The sequence below is a fragment of the Gossypium hirsutum genome, chromosome A09, assembly GCF_007990345.1.
Source record: "Gossypium hirsutum isolate 1008001.06 chromosome A09, Gossypium_hirsutum_v2.1, whole genome shotgun sequence".
NCBI classification, from domain to species: Eukaryota; Viridiplantae; Streptophyta; class Magnoliopsida; order Malvales; family Malvaceae; genus Gossypium; species Gossypium hirsutum.
In genome coordinates, this window is record NC_053432.1 from 79889419 (window position 1) to 79906654 (window position 17236).

Genomic DNA, 17236 nt, shown 5'->3' on the forward strand with positions numbered 1-17236 from the left:
ACATTTTATAATTTATAACATTTTAAATTAATAATAGTAAAATTATACTCTAACCCCTAAAATTTGATTATTTAAAAAATATAAATATATAAATTATTAAAATAATAAGTTATATTTTTACCGGGCGTAAAGATATATGATTTAATTTTTACCTTTAAAAAGATTTCTGATTGTACTTGTTGCTCTAAGGTTGGTGAGCTACTTAAATACATTCCATTGAGAGCGGTAGGGTTCACGAATAAATATATATACACAACTTTAACTAGGTGTATACATATATAGTTTGGGCGAGGAAATATATATAGGCACGTAATTTATACATGTAGTTTAGTGTACTTTCTACCTGGATTTTTACTTCCATTTGACATCATATTAACTTTATTGTCGTAATAGTCCTAAAAAATATATCTTAAAAAATATGTTTCTTGCATATTTAAAATTATAAATAATAGTAAATTTGAATCCGTTAAATTACATTTATAATAAAAATCAAATTTTAATCTTTTGTCCCTACTAGAAATGAAGACCGAAAGTCCGAAGCCATCGAGCATGACAAAGTGACAGAAAAAAAGCCGATCCGACCGGTTAGTTATCACGTGTGAACCGTCGGCAAAAACTAAAACATACTTATCACTTATCAGTGGCTTTGTACAGGTGGCATCCGAGCTAGGATCAATAGAGACGTGGCAGTATTAAAGTTGACCCGTGGGATTTTTGTAGAATCATGATGTAATAAAAACAGGTCATGCGGGCAGGCGTTACTCACGCCATGTAAGATGTGACCACCTCTCGTTTTTTTTAAAGGCGTGGTTTCGACTTTCGATATTAATAATCTTATTTTTTTTTAAAAAGAAGAAAAAGATTAAATGAATTAATTAATGTAAATATATATATTCATGGTGGAGCAGAGCTGAAGGGCGAACAAGTGGTGTTTTCGCGCTTTGAAAGTCTTCCTTGTTTTAGAGACAAAGAACAAGTGGAGAACATAGGAGAGAAAAGAAGAGTGTGGCGAGGAGTTGTTAATGGTGATTTAGTTGAAGGTATTATACAGTGGAGCTTTAAGAGGATCTCTCACTTGGCAACAACATTGTTGGTTTCCTAGGTGTCTCCAGGCATTAAAAAAGGTTTTTTTTTTCCTTTAAAGTTTGGAGGAGAAGATGGAGTGGCATGCTTGTCTTGATGAATACGAGAAGCTTGTTATAAGGATGACAACTCCTAGGTTTGTTTTTCTTACGTTTCTTCTCTTCAAATCACAAAAACAAGTTTTATAATGTGTTTGATTTTGCTTTCAATGTTCTTCTCAGTTCTGGGGGCTTTATTCTAGTTTTAAAGGTTCCTCATTCCTCTGCTTTTTCTTGTTATTAAAGGGTGGTAATTGACAATGCCGTTTGCCCCACTGCTACTCTTGTCAAGGTTGATAGTGCCAGAAGAGATGGAATTTTGTTAGACGCTGTTCAAGTTTTAACAGATCTAAATCTTTCAATTAAGAAGGCTTACATTTCATCTGATGGCCAGTGGTTCATGGATGGTGAGCTGAAAGCTTGCTTTATTTGGCATGTTACTATTTCTGGGTCTTAATTGAAAATTCTTGGCACTATCATTTTCCTTTGATTTTTGTAGTTTTCCATGTGACTGACTTAAATGGAAATAAGTTAACCGATGAGAGCGTTATAAGCTACATTGAACAAGTAATTATTTCTTAATTACACTTCAATCCCCTTAATCCTAGCTTAATTACCCCCTAAAACTTTTTTTTGTCTGGTTTATACAGTCCCTTGAGACCTCATTCCCCGATAGAAGCCATGGATTTGATGGCTCAACAGCTTTGGAATTAACTGGAACAGATAGAGTTGGTCTTTTATCTGAAGTATTTGCAGTTCTAGCTGACCTGCAATGCGATGTGGTTGATGCTAAAGTATGGACTCATAACGGCCGGATCGCGTCTTTAATTTCCGTTAAAGACTGCAATTCGGGGTCTCCGATTAACGACTCGCAGCAAATCGACAGAATCAAATCACGTTTAAGGAACATTTTGAGAGGAGACAACGATATCCGTAGCGCGAAAACTTCGGTTTCTTTGGCCATAACCCACACCGAGAGGAGGTTACATCAAATGATGTTTGCAGATAGTGACTACGGAAGAAAGCCTGTTTTGCAATGTAGGGAAGATTCGCCCGTGGTCACCGTGCAAAATTGGGCGGAAAAAGGTTATTCGGTCGTGAACGTTCAGTGCAAGGATCGAGCCAAGCTTTTGTTCGATGTTGTTTGTACATTGACGGATATGCAATATGTTGTGTTCCATGCCACCATCAACACAGTTGAGGATAAAGCATATATGGAATTCTATGTTAGGCACACAGACGGAACCCCCATTAGTTGTGAAGCTGAAAGACAACGAGTTGTCCAATGCTTACGAGCTGCTGTTGAAAGGAGAGCATCCGATGTATGTATATGGAATCGTTTACGTTTTTAATGTTTATCCTGTATTTGCAAACACTGAAGCATTAATTGTATGATTGCAGGGTGTAAGGCTCGAGTTATGCACATCAGATAGGCAAGGTCTATTAGCAAATGTGACCCGAACTTTCCGAGAAAACGGTCTTAACGTGACAAGAGCCGAAATATCAACCACGAATGACATTGCTCGAAACGTTTTTTATGTGACGGATGCAATCGGGAATGTAGCAGATCCCAAAATCATAGAAACAGTGAGAGAAAAGATTGGTTTAGGGGAGTTAAAGGTAAAGGAATTGCCTTTGATATATCATGAAAGGGAAGAAGCAGCAGTAGGGGTTGGTGGGGCAGTGTTATCACTTGGGAGCCTAGTAAGAAAGAATTTATACAATTTGGGGCTTCTTATTAAATCATATTCTTGACGTGGAAACTCCAACTCTCGTGGCAGCAATTTGGTGGCAAAGAGCTTTGAGCTGTGGCCTTGGTGTACATATGAAGGTGGAATGTGGTAATAGATGTTATAGTCGGATTTTGTAGGTACAAAAGATACCAACCGAAGAGATTACAAATGTTTAAGATTCATTTATCGGACTTACTGTCAGCTAAAGGGGATAGTTGAGATTCGATTGTCTTTTTTAGCCTATTGGAAACCACCTTTAAAGGGTAGTGAATTTGTTGGTTTTGGCTTCAACTTTGATTGGTCCACCATGGTTTTTTTTTTCTTTTTTTTTAGGAAGTGAAGAATTTTAAATGACAAAGAGTGGGGGATGTTGGTGGGGTCTGTGAATTTGTGGGTATAGATTTGGTTGGTAGGAAAGAAGATTGGGTAGAAGAAAATCATGGTTTCTCCTTGTATACTACATTTGTACATAATTTATAATTGACTTTATTTCTTATTTTGTCTACTATTTTCTTCTTGGGCTTATTTGCTTTGCATCGACATGATATATAAACAATTTCTTTTTTAATCTCTTTAAAAATTTAATAATTTGATTTAAGTATTTCTAACACAAGAATCTTACCCTTTGATGATAATTTAGTTTAATGCAAGTAGGATATTAATATTCACTCAATAAATGCAAGTTGTAAAACTTGCTTGAGTAGCTTTGATTAAATGTTGTTTATCTATAAAATTCATTTGGGTTGGAACTTTTGAGGGGACAATAGTAGATTTTTATATGAGCAGTTTCTCTTTAATTGTATCTTTTTTTTGTAATTATGTGAATATTAACTCTCTAATTGTATACTATTAAAGGAAATAAATTATTTTAAAATAAAAAAGAAAGAAAAAATGACCTCAAAATCACGACTCATAATTTCAAAACAAAATCAAATCCTTCTCTTATTGACAATTAATATATAGTGTTTGAATAACTCATTTATTATCACATGAAATTAGAAATTAAGATTCGATTGATATATCAATTTAAAAATTTTAATTAAATTAATTAATTAATCAATTAATATAAATAAATTGAATAAAATTAAAAATTAATTGAATGGTATTTTTTTATTTTTTAAACTTTTAAAATTTTGTATTTAATCAAAATAGACCAACAGGATTATAAAAACATTGGCGTAGAATTGAGAAAAGCTTGTGGTTCCCATTGGGAAGAAATAAATGGAAAGTATGGTGGTAAACAACTTTTGACCCCAAAAAGCATTGTCGACTTAGGGGTTTGAGCTTCGATGAATACGACACTTTGACTCAGTTGCCTGTAACTGCGCCTGTTAACACGGGTAGGTTAGCTGGCTCCTTATACTCTCTCGGAACAGCCAAAAGTGACACAGACATGACACAAAAATCAAAATCTTTTTATGTATGAGACAAGATTCAATTAATTTCAACATATTTTGTACATTGTTCTGTACCATTACGAATCCATCTAAGAGGTAAAAGTAAAAGTATGACTCATATTGAGTTAGATTATTTTTTTATATTAAATAAAAAATTAATTCTGTTAATTTTTTTTCTAATTTAATTATTAAAAATTATTTTTTTATGTCAGGATGACGTACACATGACATGTCACATGTCATTATGTGATTGTTTTGTAATTATCTCAATTTTTATCGATATAAATAAATAAAGATAAGATAACAAAAATAATTAATTTACTTTTTAATATAATGTATAAGGATTAGCTTGTCGATTTTTAATAAAAGAAGCAAAATGCAATTCGATCTATAATACAATAGTCTCCAGATTTTATATCTCTGTTTAATTAACTAGAAAAAAAAAAGAGGAAAATTTCAAAATAACAGCATTTTGTGTACTAATAGCACCAAAATCAACCTATTTTTCAATGCTTTTGTTGGGAACTTTAGATCCATATATTAGCCCATTTGGTTTTTTTTGATAGAAAATTCTCTATAATTTTCTGCTCCAAGCTAATTTTTCTATGGCTTTTTCCTCGCATCTTGTTCACTAAGCCTTAAATTTCTTGTTCATCATTCTTAGCCTCACCTTATCAACTCAACAAATCAATAAAATAATTGTATATATTGTTCTCCCCCTTTCTTGCTAATTCTTGTTTATGTCACCAATTTCGGACATGATGCAAGAACGAGGCTAGCTTATGGCCTAAAAAACAACAAATACCAGATGCTTGAAAAAAAATATTGAACTAAAACCAACAGATATTTTCTCAATACAACCTTCCATTTATGTTAAATCAGTTACAAAAGATTCGAGCTGAAACAAGGCAGGAAAAAAAAATGTTAATGGACGATTAATGGCAGTAGTTGAGATAGGTGACGGCTCTGGTTAATCATCATCGTCTTCAATCGCGGACCAGATCATCCTGACAATACATCCAAGACTTCTCATGTCAGCAGCTACTAAAATTAAAAGAAACATATTTGGAGACAGAAATCTTTGCATTTATTGGATAACAAAAGGTACCAGAATATATCGAAAAAGAGGAGAACGACGAGGTAGGCGAGTTTAAAAAGGCGTCGCTTCTTCTCCCTATGAAGCAAATTAAATATCTCGGTGACATCTACCAGGTGCTGTCTCTGTGTGTAACTGATAAGAAAAGAAAAAATCAGCGCATTGGCCAGAAGCATATAAAACTCCCGCGGTGCTAAACAAAAGATTATGTTCCATTAGGGAAATATAATATTATGGATAGAATGTGAGATTATCAATTAATTTAGTTGAAATGTAAGATTCAGGTGTTTGATTGACAGAACGTAACATTTTATCTAATTGTCATTGTAATGGAATTTGTTATTTTCAACCAATTTTAATTCATTTAATATTTTTTAATCTAAATTTCAATAAAATTAAGATAAATTATTAAAATTCTTACTTTTTATTACAATTTATATATTAATAAGTAAATATATTGGGTTGAAATAAATTTATAAATTATAATTATAATAATGCATGAAAAAGTGATTGCAACACCAACTACAATTATATCAAGAATTAATATATAAATAAAAAATATTAAATAAAATATAATGATTATAATTGTAATGTATGATATCCACTGGTTCACTATTAAGAAAAAAGTCCAAATTCATTACAATAATAAAAATAAATGACAAATTGGCCCAAAATTTAAAATTAAGCCAATAATTTTTGTAATGAGATTACACTTATATTACGAGATGACCAGAATGTTAAAATCTAAACATTTTAGTCTCATTTCGGAATATAACATTATGGACCATAATGTTATGTTCGACAAACCAAATACCCTCTAAGTATCATATGCACTGATCTACAAATAACTAAAATTATGCAAGGAGGCCAAGGCTGTTCATGCAGATATTGCAATTCTCCATTCAATCCTCTCCGGATACATAAATGCTTGCCAATAGATCCTCTCCGCACCTCCCCTCACGTCTATTGTTTTCACTCTAATGAAGATCGATAAAGCATTTCATTGAGTCCATCTATGGATACAACATAACCCGGCGCCATATTACACTCACAAGCTAAATGAAAATTTGTTTTTACGCTTGATGCTTCATAGCATCAGTCTCTAACCTAACAGAGGGCAGCAAATCAATGCCAAAGTAAACAATAAGCTATCTATCAAACACACGAACTAAGATTTTTCCAAAGTTTGAATGCTACCTTAACTAACATGCACATTATCGATAAGCTCGTCGGACTAAAACAGAACAGATCAACGAGACAGGGCTTAAATCCGACCATGAACCGAAGGTAGAGAAAACTATCCTTGAAACGGACTACACTACTGATAAGAAGTCTAAGAAGATGGGAGAAAAACTTACAGTCTAACATCGTAGTATAAATACGGAGCAGATATCAGCGCCATGATCCAATGCCCCGTTAACAGATAGAATAAACATAAAATTCCTTGTACTACAAATTCCGGTAAGACCACGCTGTTTATCCGCGATGAAGAATCGTAGGGATTGATGTAATCGAATTCTAAATCAGCCAAGCACATAAGCTGAAGCAAAATTATGAAGCTGTTACAATCCATTCCCATTCTCAGATGAGCAAAACAAACAAAAACGATAACATCAGTAAAATCATCAAGCTGTCATAATACATTCCCTCCCATTCTCATAATATCACTAATGAGCTATGCACAATGTAACCATGTTACTGGAATTTCGATCCTATAACAATGTTCAACACGTAAATGCAGTCCAAAAATAATAGTTGTCCTCATTCTTTTAGCATTTATTAGGTAATTTACTTGCAAATAAAATGAAGAATCAACTAAATAATCATTACCCACCATGCCATTGCAACAAACACAGAAAAAGGAAAAATGAAAGAAAAACAAAGATTGTAGGTTTAACAAGGAATTGACCTGATACACAAGGAGAACAATAAGGGCAATGAGGATGAAGAAAGAAAGAATCCATATAAAGAGATCTCCCATTCCTTCTCTTTTCTCTATTTATTTGATTTCCCTTTTGATTTTTTTTTTTTTTTTTGCTTCGTTGATAAGAGAACGGAACAAGAAGACACAATTTTGGCTACGCCGGAGGTTGGCGTTGGGTTCCAACCCGGAAACCGTTGAAAGATCCGACCAAAAGTGGCCAAAGGGGGAACCGCTGTTTGAGCTTTTTTAATGTTTAAAAGACTTGGAAGACTTCTTCTTGTTGTTTTAACCCTTTCGGGAATTTAAATCGAAATTATTATATGGAACAGGAATTGAAATTTATGCAAATCCCAAATTCAATCAGCCTGCAGAAATCAAATCGGATAAATGTATGGTGGCGTCAGAGCATCGGACTTTTTTAACAGTTGTTGGAGGCCAAAGCCCAAAGTGGAACCCTTTAAGAAGTTGTTTGATAATTGCGGGCTTGTTCGGCAGTTTTAAGTACATTACAGATTGGGCTTCTTAACCAATTTCCTTGTTAGGCGTGTAATGGTGAGGAGGGTCGGAAAAAACGTGCAGAAGAACAGTAGCAGTAATGGGGATTGATATCGCATGCTCATGGGAAACAAGAAAGAGAGTCCAAGCACCAAATGATTACCACACATCACATCACCATCGATCATATCGGCATTCGCCACCGATATTTTGGGGCGCTAATCATCAGTCACCCATCACAGGAGCTTTTGCTTTGGTCCACTCTGTATGATTGGATTTCGATACGCATTTTACCCCTTCTTTTCCGGCTTAAAAGATAAAATCCAACACTGTTTTGACTTTTATTTCTCACTTCAAAAAAAGTAACAATAAAAAAGTAACTCTTATCTTATCACTTTATTGTTGCCCAGCTTTTTATCATTTGATGACTGCCACTGGCATGATATCACTGAAATTATCATGCATACATTGCACTCTCACTAGTGCCCACAGTCCTCTGCTTATTACCTTCTTTCTCAACTCACATTTCCCTGTTTTGTTTCTGGAGATTTGTATCCAATTCTATCGTCTACAGATTTATATTTTCAGTAATCATGCAAAATATGAAGTATGCATATCATATAATTTTTTTCAATCGTTCAAACATTTCCATTCTCTTTATTTTCTTCCTAATTTAACACGCTCCATTTATAAGAAAATGAAATCTTTGAAGGGTCAAACAAAGACCAAAATCAAATAATGATTGGGTTGTTAGGGTTAGTGACTCAAGGTAAAAAAAAAAAAAGGAAGTAGCGTGAAAGGACTAATGATGAGACAAAAATAAGACATTTAATATATCCATCAATCTTATTATTTTTGGATTTTGTCTTTACATATTTTTTAAAAATAATATTTATAGTTATTTTATTTAAAAATTTTATATTATATTTTTTACTTTCTTAAAATATATAATTACAAGTGTAAAATAATTTTACATGAATAATAAAATTTATATATATCTGCTTTGATTTTTTTTCCTTTGCACAAGTTGTAATAATTAGAGCATTCCTATTCCCACGACTTATCATAGCCTGGCATAGTGAAAGCTAAAATAAATATTAAACCCCTACCCTACTCATCATTTATAATTACTTCATTTGTTTTTAATGCTTTGTAAATAATTGCTACTTTTGCATAATCATAAATACTTCACATCGTTTTCCATCAGATTTCAGGTTAAATCTATTTTTTTAGGGGTTCAACTTTAAAATCAGATTTAACTATAATGTATGTATAGTATTGGCTGAATTAGAAAATTTTTTCGAAATCGGAATTAAATTTTATATTTTTACAATAATAAAAATATAATAATAATTTATATATTTATAATTTTATAAATTATAAATAATCTAAATAAAGAATTTTTCTATTTTAGCTACTAATCCGCCCCTAATGTATAGTATTGTTATAAGTGTTGTTATAATCTATGGATTTTAATAACTCTGATCTTCACCGTGAATAATCCATTTTTAACTTGATTTCCCATCATTTTCTTTTTGAATAACTTTTATTGTTGTTACTGAATCGAAATTAATAGTTTTCTATATGATTATTTATAAAATTTAAAAAAAATGAAAATTCGAGTTCCCAAATAAAAAGTATCGCTTTTGTACATGAAGAAAAAAAAATAGATATTAAACAATTACAATATAGAATAAATTAATATAATTAATAACACAATAAATAAAACTTATTTAAGATAAACTTACCCAAAACTATTGTAGAACTAGACCTAATCATGGGTCGGGTTCAGGTTCGATTGATACAAAATTTTAAATTCATATTTCTAAATTTGGATCCAGTTTGATCTGAAAAATGAGTTTAAAATTTTGTCCAAATCCGACTAAGATTAAAAATGCTAAACTCGAGCCCAACTAGACCCGCCCATATTAAAATAAATATTTTCCAATAAATTAAAAATGTCTTAAAACTATTTATATTTAAATAATACTAAGATAGTTGTAACTTAATAAGTAAATGCCTCTAAAATAGTAACAAAATTAATAATAAAATAAGAGTTATACAATATTCGAAAAATAACAATAAAATAAGAACAATATAATAACAAAATAGTAATAAAATAGCAACAAAATTACAGCAAAACAGTTGATTCGAGTCGGACTGAACTCGAGCAAAAACTCCTAGGTCCAAAAAAATGAATTTAAACCTAATTTTCAAATTTGTATTTTTGTTCAGCTGCAAACAAGGTGGAAGCCGAAATTATATAGTATAGGGAATTATTTCCTTTTAAAAACAGACAGATCACATGCTAATGTAGAGCCAGAATGGCATCGGATCCTGGTTTCTTACCTTACATATGGTAGGAGTAGTATTACGTTTTCAGCTCCTCAAATGCATATTCTTTTTGTCGAAATAAAGCTAATAGTTGAATTGAAAATAATATAATAATATTATATAAATATATTTTCCAGTATTTCCTCAAAATATATTAAAAATATTTATTTTTATATCAGATCATTGTTGTTTATATTTTAAATATACATTATTATATTAATTTTATATATTTTAATATGATTATTAAATAAATCCTCGTATATATATATTCCCCTCCAATTTCCAAATCTGCATGCAAAGAAAGAAACAAGTAAAATTAGTCTTCAAAAGTGTTTCACAAATTCATGCAAGCTACAGACGATTCCCCTTAAATTGCCGCATCTTTTGACTAAGCAATAAAACCGCCACCACCAATACTGAAAATGTTGCCGTTCGACACAATCGAGGAGGCTGCTACATTCATGGGACGGAACCTAACGGCGGCCGAGACCATGTGGTTCAAGTACTCGGCTAAAAAATCGGATTACTATCTTTACTGCCACAACATCTTGTTTTTGTTCCTCATATTTTCTGTTGTTCCTTTGCCGCTCGTTTTTGTTGAGATGATGAGATCTTTGGGTTTCGATAAATACAAGATTCAACCCAAAGTTAGCCTGTCGTTGCCCGAGATGTTCAAATGTTATAAGGATGTTATGCGGATGTTTGTTCTTGTTGTGGGTCCTTTGCAGTTAGTCTCTTATCCTTCAATTAAGGTAAAAACTCATTCGATTTTTCAGGATTTTTGTGGGTTGGGTTGGTTTAAAACTTTTATGTTCGATTACAAAGTTGGGACCTTTTGGGTGACCTTTTTTTTTGGTGAAAGCTTGAGTTTCGGGAGAATGTGATTTGTCGTAGTAGGAAATTTGTTTATTCATTGGATATGCTTGTGTACACATGAGGATTTCTTCAATTTCCTGACTTAAATTTTATGTTGGACTTAATGAGATTTTCATTTTCATCATGGGAAATTTGTTTAATATTCTCCCACCCCCCCCCCAAAAAAAAAAAAAGTTTCAGTGACAGATCAATTCATATCATTTTCCCCCTCTGTTGTAGGGAGTTGATTCTTCAGTCTCATTAGTGAGATTCTTGGAGATTTGAATATAGATTCCTATGTTCATTTAGACATTTAATAGGACACTTTCTAATAATTTTGAATCTGTAATCTTATTGTTGCAACCTCCATAAATTAGCTTAAATGATAAGGGTTTTCAAATTCCTTTTTAATATTTTTATTTTGTACTAAACTGTGCAAGTTTCTGAGGCATAGTATTGGTTTATGTTTAGCTGAGAATGAGGATGTTTCCTTGACAGATTATCGGGATTCGAACAGGGCTGCCATTACCATCGTTGTGGGAGATTGTGGCACAGTTGACTGTATATTTCATGATAGAAGATTATACCAATTACTGGATTCACAGGTTCCTCCATGGTAAATGGGGCTACGAGAAAATTCATCGGGTTCACCACGAATACACTGCTCCAATCTGCTTTGCCGCACCATATGCACATTGGTTGGAAGTTTTGATCCTCGGGATTCCTTCTTTTCTTGGTCCAGCAATTGTTCCGGGGCATATGATCACGTTTTGGTTATGGATAGCTTTACGGCAAATCGAAGCAATAGAGACACACAGTGGGTATGCATACTAGAGCTTAACCTTTTTGTATATTTTTTTTACTTTTCCATTTTGCTCAATAGCCTTTGTTTCTTTAATCTTGTGACTGAATGATGCCAACTTTAGAATAATTTTCATTACTTTTCAGAGCCTCCTTTCTATAACAAAGTGCTTGTGTTTTGATGGATCTTTCAACAGTTGCCAACTTTTTCTTGATATGTTCTTTTTCATAAGTTGAACTTTGTTTCGCAGGGAATTACTACTAATTACCCCTTAAAATGTGGTGGAATGCAATAATCTATATTATATCTTGTTCAATGGTTTTCTTTTGCCTGCTATTATTGCATTCTGTCAATGGTTACATCCATTTCTAATACTTTGTTCTGTTTTCATCATTTGAAAATTTATTAACTGATTGCTGTGAGTTAATTAAAAGTAATGAACTATGTTACTTGGACTCGAGTGTGACTGTTGGATACTAGTATGTGAACAAAATTTTCCAAGTTTTTCCATGTATTTGGAGGATCCCTGGAGCTTATACCCCTAAACCCATGTGTCATACACTTGTGTCAAATACAGAGTACTTGATGGATAATGACTATCAAGTCGGGAACTTGCTATTAGAGTGATTGGGATTAAGATCTAGAGTGATTGGGATAATAGGTTAGCCATAAGCCATAAACATGTCTGACTGTTGGCATCATAAAGGCCAGGTTTAAAGGAGTAGCACATTGAAACAGCTAGTATATTTATCTGCATGTGGTTTATGGTTATCATGTGTAAAATTGACCTATGAACAACCATGGAGATGAAAATAAACTTTTACCTTTCCTGCGTAAAAGTGGTAGCTTGTTATTAAGGTTTAATGCAATTTGTATAACAATGTTCAGTTTATGAACCTAGTAAGTGCTTTCTGATGCTAAAGTAGGCAGTTCACAGTGTAAGTTGTTTTATGCAGGTATGACTTCCCTTGGACTCCCACAAGATTTATCCCATTTTATGGCGGTGCAGATTACCATGATTATCATCACTATGTTGGAGGACAAAGCCAGAGCAACTTTGCTTCAGTTTTTACTTATTGTGATTATATCTATGGCACTGACAAGGTAATGAACCAGTGCATGATTTCTCATGTAATCAGATGATAATTTTTCTTGTGTGATAAATTTGTTTCTTGTGTGATTAGGGCTATCGATATCATAAGAAGGTCCTAAGGAAGGTAAGTTGCTCATTTCCGTTGTTGCGTATCCCTTATTACTTGCATTGGCATCTTTTACACTTCTATAAATATGCTTAAAACCGTTGTTTCCAAATATTTTTTCTTGCTTATAATATGTTTCATGAGTCTTGATGGGTTTACATGCATGGCCTCACATACCAAGTCTTCCGGCTTGATAGTTTCATTTCTTCCATTCCACTAATTCATTGCTGGTGTAATTCAGTTGAAAGAGGGGTCTAAAGTTGATGGTGCTCAAAACGGAGGCTCATACTATTATCCTACTCAAGATCTTAAATCCGAATAGCCGCTTGTCAATGGAGCAATTCTCTCGAGCAGCCTCTTCGGTCTTCCTCTCGGATCGCATGTATTAACTTATGGGAATCTGATTTTGAGTTGACAATCATTGTTAGTATGATGAAGTAGATTTCTTAAGTGAATTCAGATGAAGATTAACTTGGGTCTTTTTTCGAAATGTGATTTTGTTGGTAGCTTGAAAGATATATCAGTTCTTGTTATTTAGGTTTTCTATGTCTTTGCCCTGTTTAAATCTTTTTTGTTTAAACTAAGAAACTATAAATCAGACATGGTGTGCATTTTCATTTGTCTCAGAATTAGTTACTAGTGAAGTATAGAATGTGTTGATCTCGGTTTTGTTCACACTTTTTTATTTTTCTTGAAGTATTTGTATTCGAATTTCATATTAATATATTTGAGCATAAACATGCCTATCATTATAAAGATTTGATCTTTTTGGTGAATTAAGTAAGTGGGTGAGTATTTCGTCACCAAATACAAAATTTATGCTTTTCATCTTCAAAAAAAATTATTTTATTTCTAACTTTGTAGCACCAAATTATTGACTTCGCCCGTAGAATAATAATCGATTACTGAAAATGAAGTGAGACATTTTAAGAAACTAGCACAAGGGTCGCTTAGGCTTAAGGCCCAGTAAGAAACTGAGACCAAGCCCCATCAATTTTCTCAGAAAATTCTTTCTGGGCTTCCCGAGAAAACCGTGTTGAATGAAATCATTACGTCCAGTACATAAAATTTGATTATATATATTTTATTTTCATGTTACTATATAAGGAAAATTTCAAGGTTCTAATCCAAATCTAAGCATCGAAAATACCAATTACATCATCAAATTCATTATTTAACCCAAATTCCGGGGAACGGAATTCCTTTTTCTCCATCGGAGTTCCAAATTCCCCCCTCCTGAAATCTCTTTTTTCCGCTCCCCTCAAAATCTCCTCTTTGTTCTATACAGAATAAATAAAATTTTAATTTTATGGCATGGAACGTGTTCAAATTCTGTACGGCACTACGTGCTTTGGGTTCGATTATGATCGGTTTCGTTCTTGCGGTTATCGGCCTCACTTACTATGCTGTGGTCATTGCTCATTATGGCCCTAGTCTCTTTCTTGGAGGCTTTGAAACCTTTTTTGCCATCGTAGTTCTCATCGTGTTTCATTCTCTGGTATACCCTTTTCTTCATTTCCTCTCGTGTTTCATGATTTGTTTATGTCAGTAATTGTCCTATGAACAACAAAGATTTTAGCTTTAGCTTTTTATTTGATTTGATTTGTGATGGAATATAGGATTGTTTTTTCAAGGAGGAGATTGAATTTAAGTGATTTTAATTGGTGAGTATATATACACAAGTGAATTTATTGTAAAGAGAATTCATTTTTAGCTCAAGTTTTCGTTATTTGGTGATAAAAGATGACATGAGAACTTAATTATTGTGAATTTTTATTGAGTGACTTCATGACTTCTGAGGTTTAGCTTAGTGGGGGTTTTGCAATGAAAATAACAGAGTGAATAAATGATATGAAACCTTAAATTAGTTGTGACAATATTTACGGTTTGATTTCCTTTTATGTGTTGTGATTGGTTTTGTTAGATGGCACTGCTGCATTTTGAAGTAAGCTTACCTTGTTTTTCAGCTGGTAATGGTAATGTGGTGCTATTCTTCTGTTGTTGTAACTGACCCCGGGGGTGTCCCACCAAATTGGAGGCCCCTCACGGATGAGGAGAAAGGTGATGCCGATCCTTTGGTAGGTTCTAGTTATGGAAGTGCACAATTAGATCCTAAGCAATCAGCTATGGTAGCTGCGAGCCAGGAGATACGTTTCTGTCACAAGTGCAAACAATTTAAACCTCCTCGTGCTCACCACTGCTCTGTTTGTGAGTCGTCTAGCTACATGAATTCTTCGGGTTGTAGCTTTTGTTGTTATGCCATCTTTTAGCGAAAGATTCCTTGGTTTATTAATTGATTTCAGGTAGGAGGTGTATACTAAAAATGGACCATCACTGTGTTTGGGTTGTCAACTGCGTTGGGGCATTGAACTACAAGTATTTCCTTCTATTTTTGGTATGTTATTTTAATGCATCTATCACAAGTCTTGTAACCGCACATTATCATTGATGAGGTACTTTGTTAGGCTGATTCGTTTCTTTCGGCATTGTTCTCTTGCCACAACATATTTTCTGCTCGCAATCGGTATATCAAGTCTTACACGTATTGAATAGATTCATATGCCAACCAGACTTACACTTATTGAATACATTCTTATGCCAACCAGACATCAATGTTTTTTTTCTTAAATTTGATGCAGTTTTACACATTTCTTGAGACCACACTTGTCAGTTTATTGTTGTTGCGAGTTTTTATGGAGTTTTTTATGGAAGGCGAGATAGATGAAACACCAGGATCACTTGCAGCTACTTTTATCACATTTGGTAAGTTTCTAAAGGGTTTAAGTATCTTCCATCTCATTGGTTGTCAATATATTGTAACCGATTGTAATTCAAAATTTTTTCAGTTTTAAACATAGCATTTACGCTGAGTATCCTTGGCTTTCTGATTATGCACATAACACTGGTTGGAGCCAATACCTCCACTATTGAGGTAATAATCTATGTTTCCTTTTGTTGCCAAAGTAATCAGTTAAGGTCTCGTTTTTACATGTTTTATTTTACAGGCATATGAGAAGAAAACCTCTCCAAAATGGCGTTATGACCTTGGTTGGAAGAAGAATTTCGAACAGGTTAATTCCCTTTTCTACCTTCCCGAACCCCTCGCTTTCGACTTCTATACTTTTTCCTATTTTTGTATGTTTCATCCAATCTCTGGTCGTCTCTTCAAGTACTTGTCTATTACATAAGATGTTAACCATTGAATAAATATTGGAAAGAAAATGGTAAGGGAGAGCACGAAAAGATCAGATATTCAGCATTTGTGTTTCGGAGATTATTTCTCAAGTTGCTCTGTTACCTGTTTGACAATTGAACTTATCAAAGATCGGAAATATAGTTGATCCTTCATCTTCGGTCCTTCTATGCTTCGCTCGACCATATTGTGTTTGCTTATGTAGATAGACTTCCCTTCACTTGATAGCTTCATCAATACACCACACAACATCAGTCCGAAAATGACACATTTCCAAGCTGCATAAATGCATATCTTACCATTGCTGTCATGGAAACTATAAATAGTTTTACAATAAGTTCATCTTTAGTTGTCCTTAAGTTGAGGATTACAGATTTGAAGTGAAAACTTTACCCCAATCGAATTCTGAAACTTAAAATCATGATAGACAAAAATTACTCTTTTCCGAATTCAGGTGTTTGGACTAGATAAGAAGTACTGGTTCATCCCAGCCTATTCTGAAGACGATTTAAGACGAATGCCGGCCCTTCATGGATTTGAATACCCAACACGGCCCGACTTGGAGCCGCTCCAGCAACATTAACAAAGGAACAAAACAAGCTTTCAAGTTTCAATCACTCATAAAAAAAACTAGGTTGCAGCTCATGTACATATCTGTATCCTTGTGATTTGTAAGTGATTTCATCAGTTATTTATTTTAGTCAGTGGTGTCACCGATTAAAGCTCAACATTTTCGTTGATTTTCCTTCTTGCCAATCACCATATGTGATCTTTCCTTTTGAGTTTTGTAATCTTTATTTGCAATGATTGAAACTTTCAGAAAACAGTTCTTTCCCGTACCAGACATTAGACAACCTGGATAGTTGCCTGTAATTTGTGTTTATACGATGAATGTGAAAGAGAACGAAAAAAAAGAGTGCGGAGAGATGTTCATGGGCTGGGCATGTGGTTGATATTGGGTTGGATTTATGTATAGCATCATTTACATTAATCTAAATTCGGTTTGATTTGAAACTCAAATTTTGTTTAAACTTATTCATATTTGTAAATGATTCTGATCAGGGACGAACTCAGAAATTTTTTTTAG

General features: G+C 33.3%; 4 protein-coding genes across 6 annotated transcripts; 3 read left to right on the top strand and 1 right to left on the bottom strand.

Moving 5' to 3' along the window:
• Window positions 1–903: 903 nt before the first annotated feature.
• LOC107896504 (ACT domain-containing protein ACR8) lies at window positions 904–3359 on the top strand. Its single transcript, XM_016821683.1, has 5 exons — window positions 904–1219; window positions 1368–1528; window positions 1621–1688; window positions 1772–2443; window positions 2523–3359. Exons 1-5 carry the CDS (start codon window positions 1158–1160, stop codon window positions 2874–2876), a joined length of 1317 nt encoding a protein of 438 aa, XP_016677172.1. The 5' UTR covers window positions 904–1157; the 3' UTR covers window positions 2877–3359.
• A 1704-nt stretch (window positions 3360–5063) lies between these two features.
• On the bottom strand, window positions 5064–7713 carry LOC107896505 (protein cornichon homolog 4). Of its 2 annotated transcripts, XM_016821684.2 has the most exons (4): window positions 7257–7690; window positions 6706–6887; window positions 5360–5482; window positions 5064–5258 (listed from the first exon to the last, which is right to left on the bottom strand). In XM_016821684.2, the coding sequence occupies exons 1-4, from the start codon at window positions 7326–7328 to the stop codon at window positions 5222–5224; spliced, it is 414 nt and encodes a 137-aa protein (XP_016677173.1). In that variant the 5' UTR covers window positions 7329–7690; the 3' UTR covers window positions 5064–5221. The 2 variants fall into 2 exon arrangements, with proteins under 2 accessions (XP_016677173.1, XP_016677174.1); XM_016821685.2 differs by lacking the exons at window positions 5064–5258; window positions 5360–5482 and adding an exon at window positions 5940–6324 and having other exon boundaries at window positions 7257–7713.
• Window positions 7714–10060: 2347 nt separating this feature from the next.
• Window positions 10061–13625, top strand: LOC107896508 (methylsterol monooxygenase 1-1). Its single transcript, XM_016821687.2, has 5 exons — window positions 10061–10852; window positions 11454–11776; window positions 12714–12861; window positions 12942–12974; window positions 13198–13625. Exons 1-5 carry the CDS (start codon window positions 10523–10525, stop codon window positions 13276–13278), a joined length of 915 nt encoding a protein of 304 aa, XP_016677176.2. The 5' UTR covers window positions 10061–10522; the 3' UTR covers window positions 13279–13625.
• Window positions 13626–14032: 407 nt separating this feature from the next.
• Window positions 14033–17076, top strand: LOC107896506 (probable protein S-acyltransferase 14). Of its 2 annotated transcripts, XM_041077058.1 has the most exons (8): window positions 14313–14454; window positions 14576–14620; window positions 14924–15164; window positions 15260–15351; window positions 15596–15719; window positions 15803–15888; window positions 15962–16027; window positions 16604–17076. In XM_041077058.1, the coding sequence occupies exons 3-8, from the start codon at window positions 14930–14932 to the stop codon at window positions 16730–16732; spliced, it is 732 nt and encodes a 243-aa protein (XP_040932992.1). In that variant the 5' UTR covers window positions 14313–14454; window positions 14576–14620; window positions 14924–14929; the 3' UTR covers window positions 16733–17076. The 2 variants fall into 2 exon arrangements, with proteins under 2 accessions (XP_016677175.2, XP_040932992.1); XM_016821686.2 differs by lacking the exon at window positions 14576–14620 and having other exon boundaries at window positions 14033–14454.
• The last annotated feature ends 160 nt before the right edge of the window (window positions 17077–17236 follow it).

Coding starts and splice junctions, on each gene's coding strand:
- LOC107896504 (XM_016821683.1), top strand. CDS start 1,158: ATGGAGTGGCATGCTTGTCTTGATGAATACGAGAAGCTTGTTATAAGG. Junction 1,220..1,367: donor ATAAGGATGACAACTCCTAG/GTTTGTTTTTCT, acceptor TTGTTATTAAAG/GGTGGTAATTGACAATGCCG. Junction 2,444..2,522: donor TTGAAAGGAGAGCATCCGAT/GTATGTATATGG, acceptor GTATGATTGCAG/GGTGTAAGGCTCGAGTTATG.
- LOC107896505 (XM_016821684.2), bottom strand. CDS start 7,328: ATGGGAGATCTCTTTATATGGATTCTTTCTTTCTTCATCCTCATTGCC. Junction 5,483..6,705: donor TTATACTACGATGTTAGACT/GTAAGTTTTTCT, acceptor TTTTCTTATCAG/TTACACACAGAGACAGCACC. Junction 5,259..5,359: donor CTCTTTTTCGATATATTCTG/GTACCTTTTGTT, acceptor ATGTATTGTCAG/GATGATCTGGTCCGCGATTG.
- LOC107896508 (XM_016821687.2), top strand. CDS start 10,523: ATGTTGCCGTTCGACACAATCGAGGAGGCTGCTACATTCATGGGACGG. Junction 11,777..12,713: donor GCAATAGAGACACACAGTGG/GTATGCATACTA, acceptor TGTTTTATGCAG/GTATGACTTCCCTTGGACTC. Junction 12,862..12,941: donor ATATCTATGGCACTGACAAG/GTAATGAACCAG, acceptor TTGTGTGATTAG/GGCTATCGATATCATAAGAA.
- LOC107896506 (XM_016821686.2), top strand. CDS start 14,266: ATGGCATGGAACGTGTTCAAATTCTGTACGGCACTACGTGCTTTGGGT. Junction 14,455..14,923: donor TCATCGTGTTTCATTCTCTG/GTATACCCTTTT, acceptor CTTGTTTTTCAG/CTGGTAATGGTAATGTGGTG. Junction 15,352..15,595: donor AGTATTTCCTTCTATTTTTG/GTATGTTATTTT, acceptor AATTTGATGCAG/TTTTACACATTTCTTGAGAC.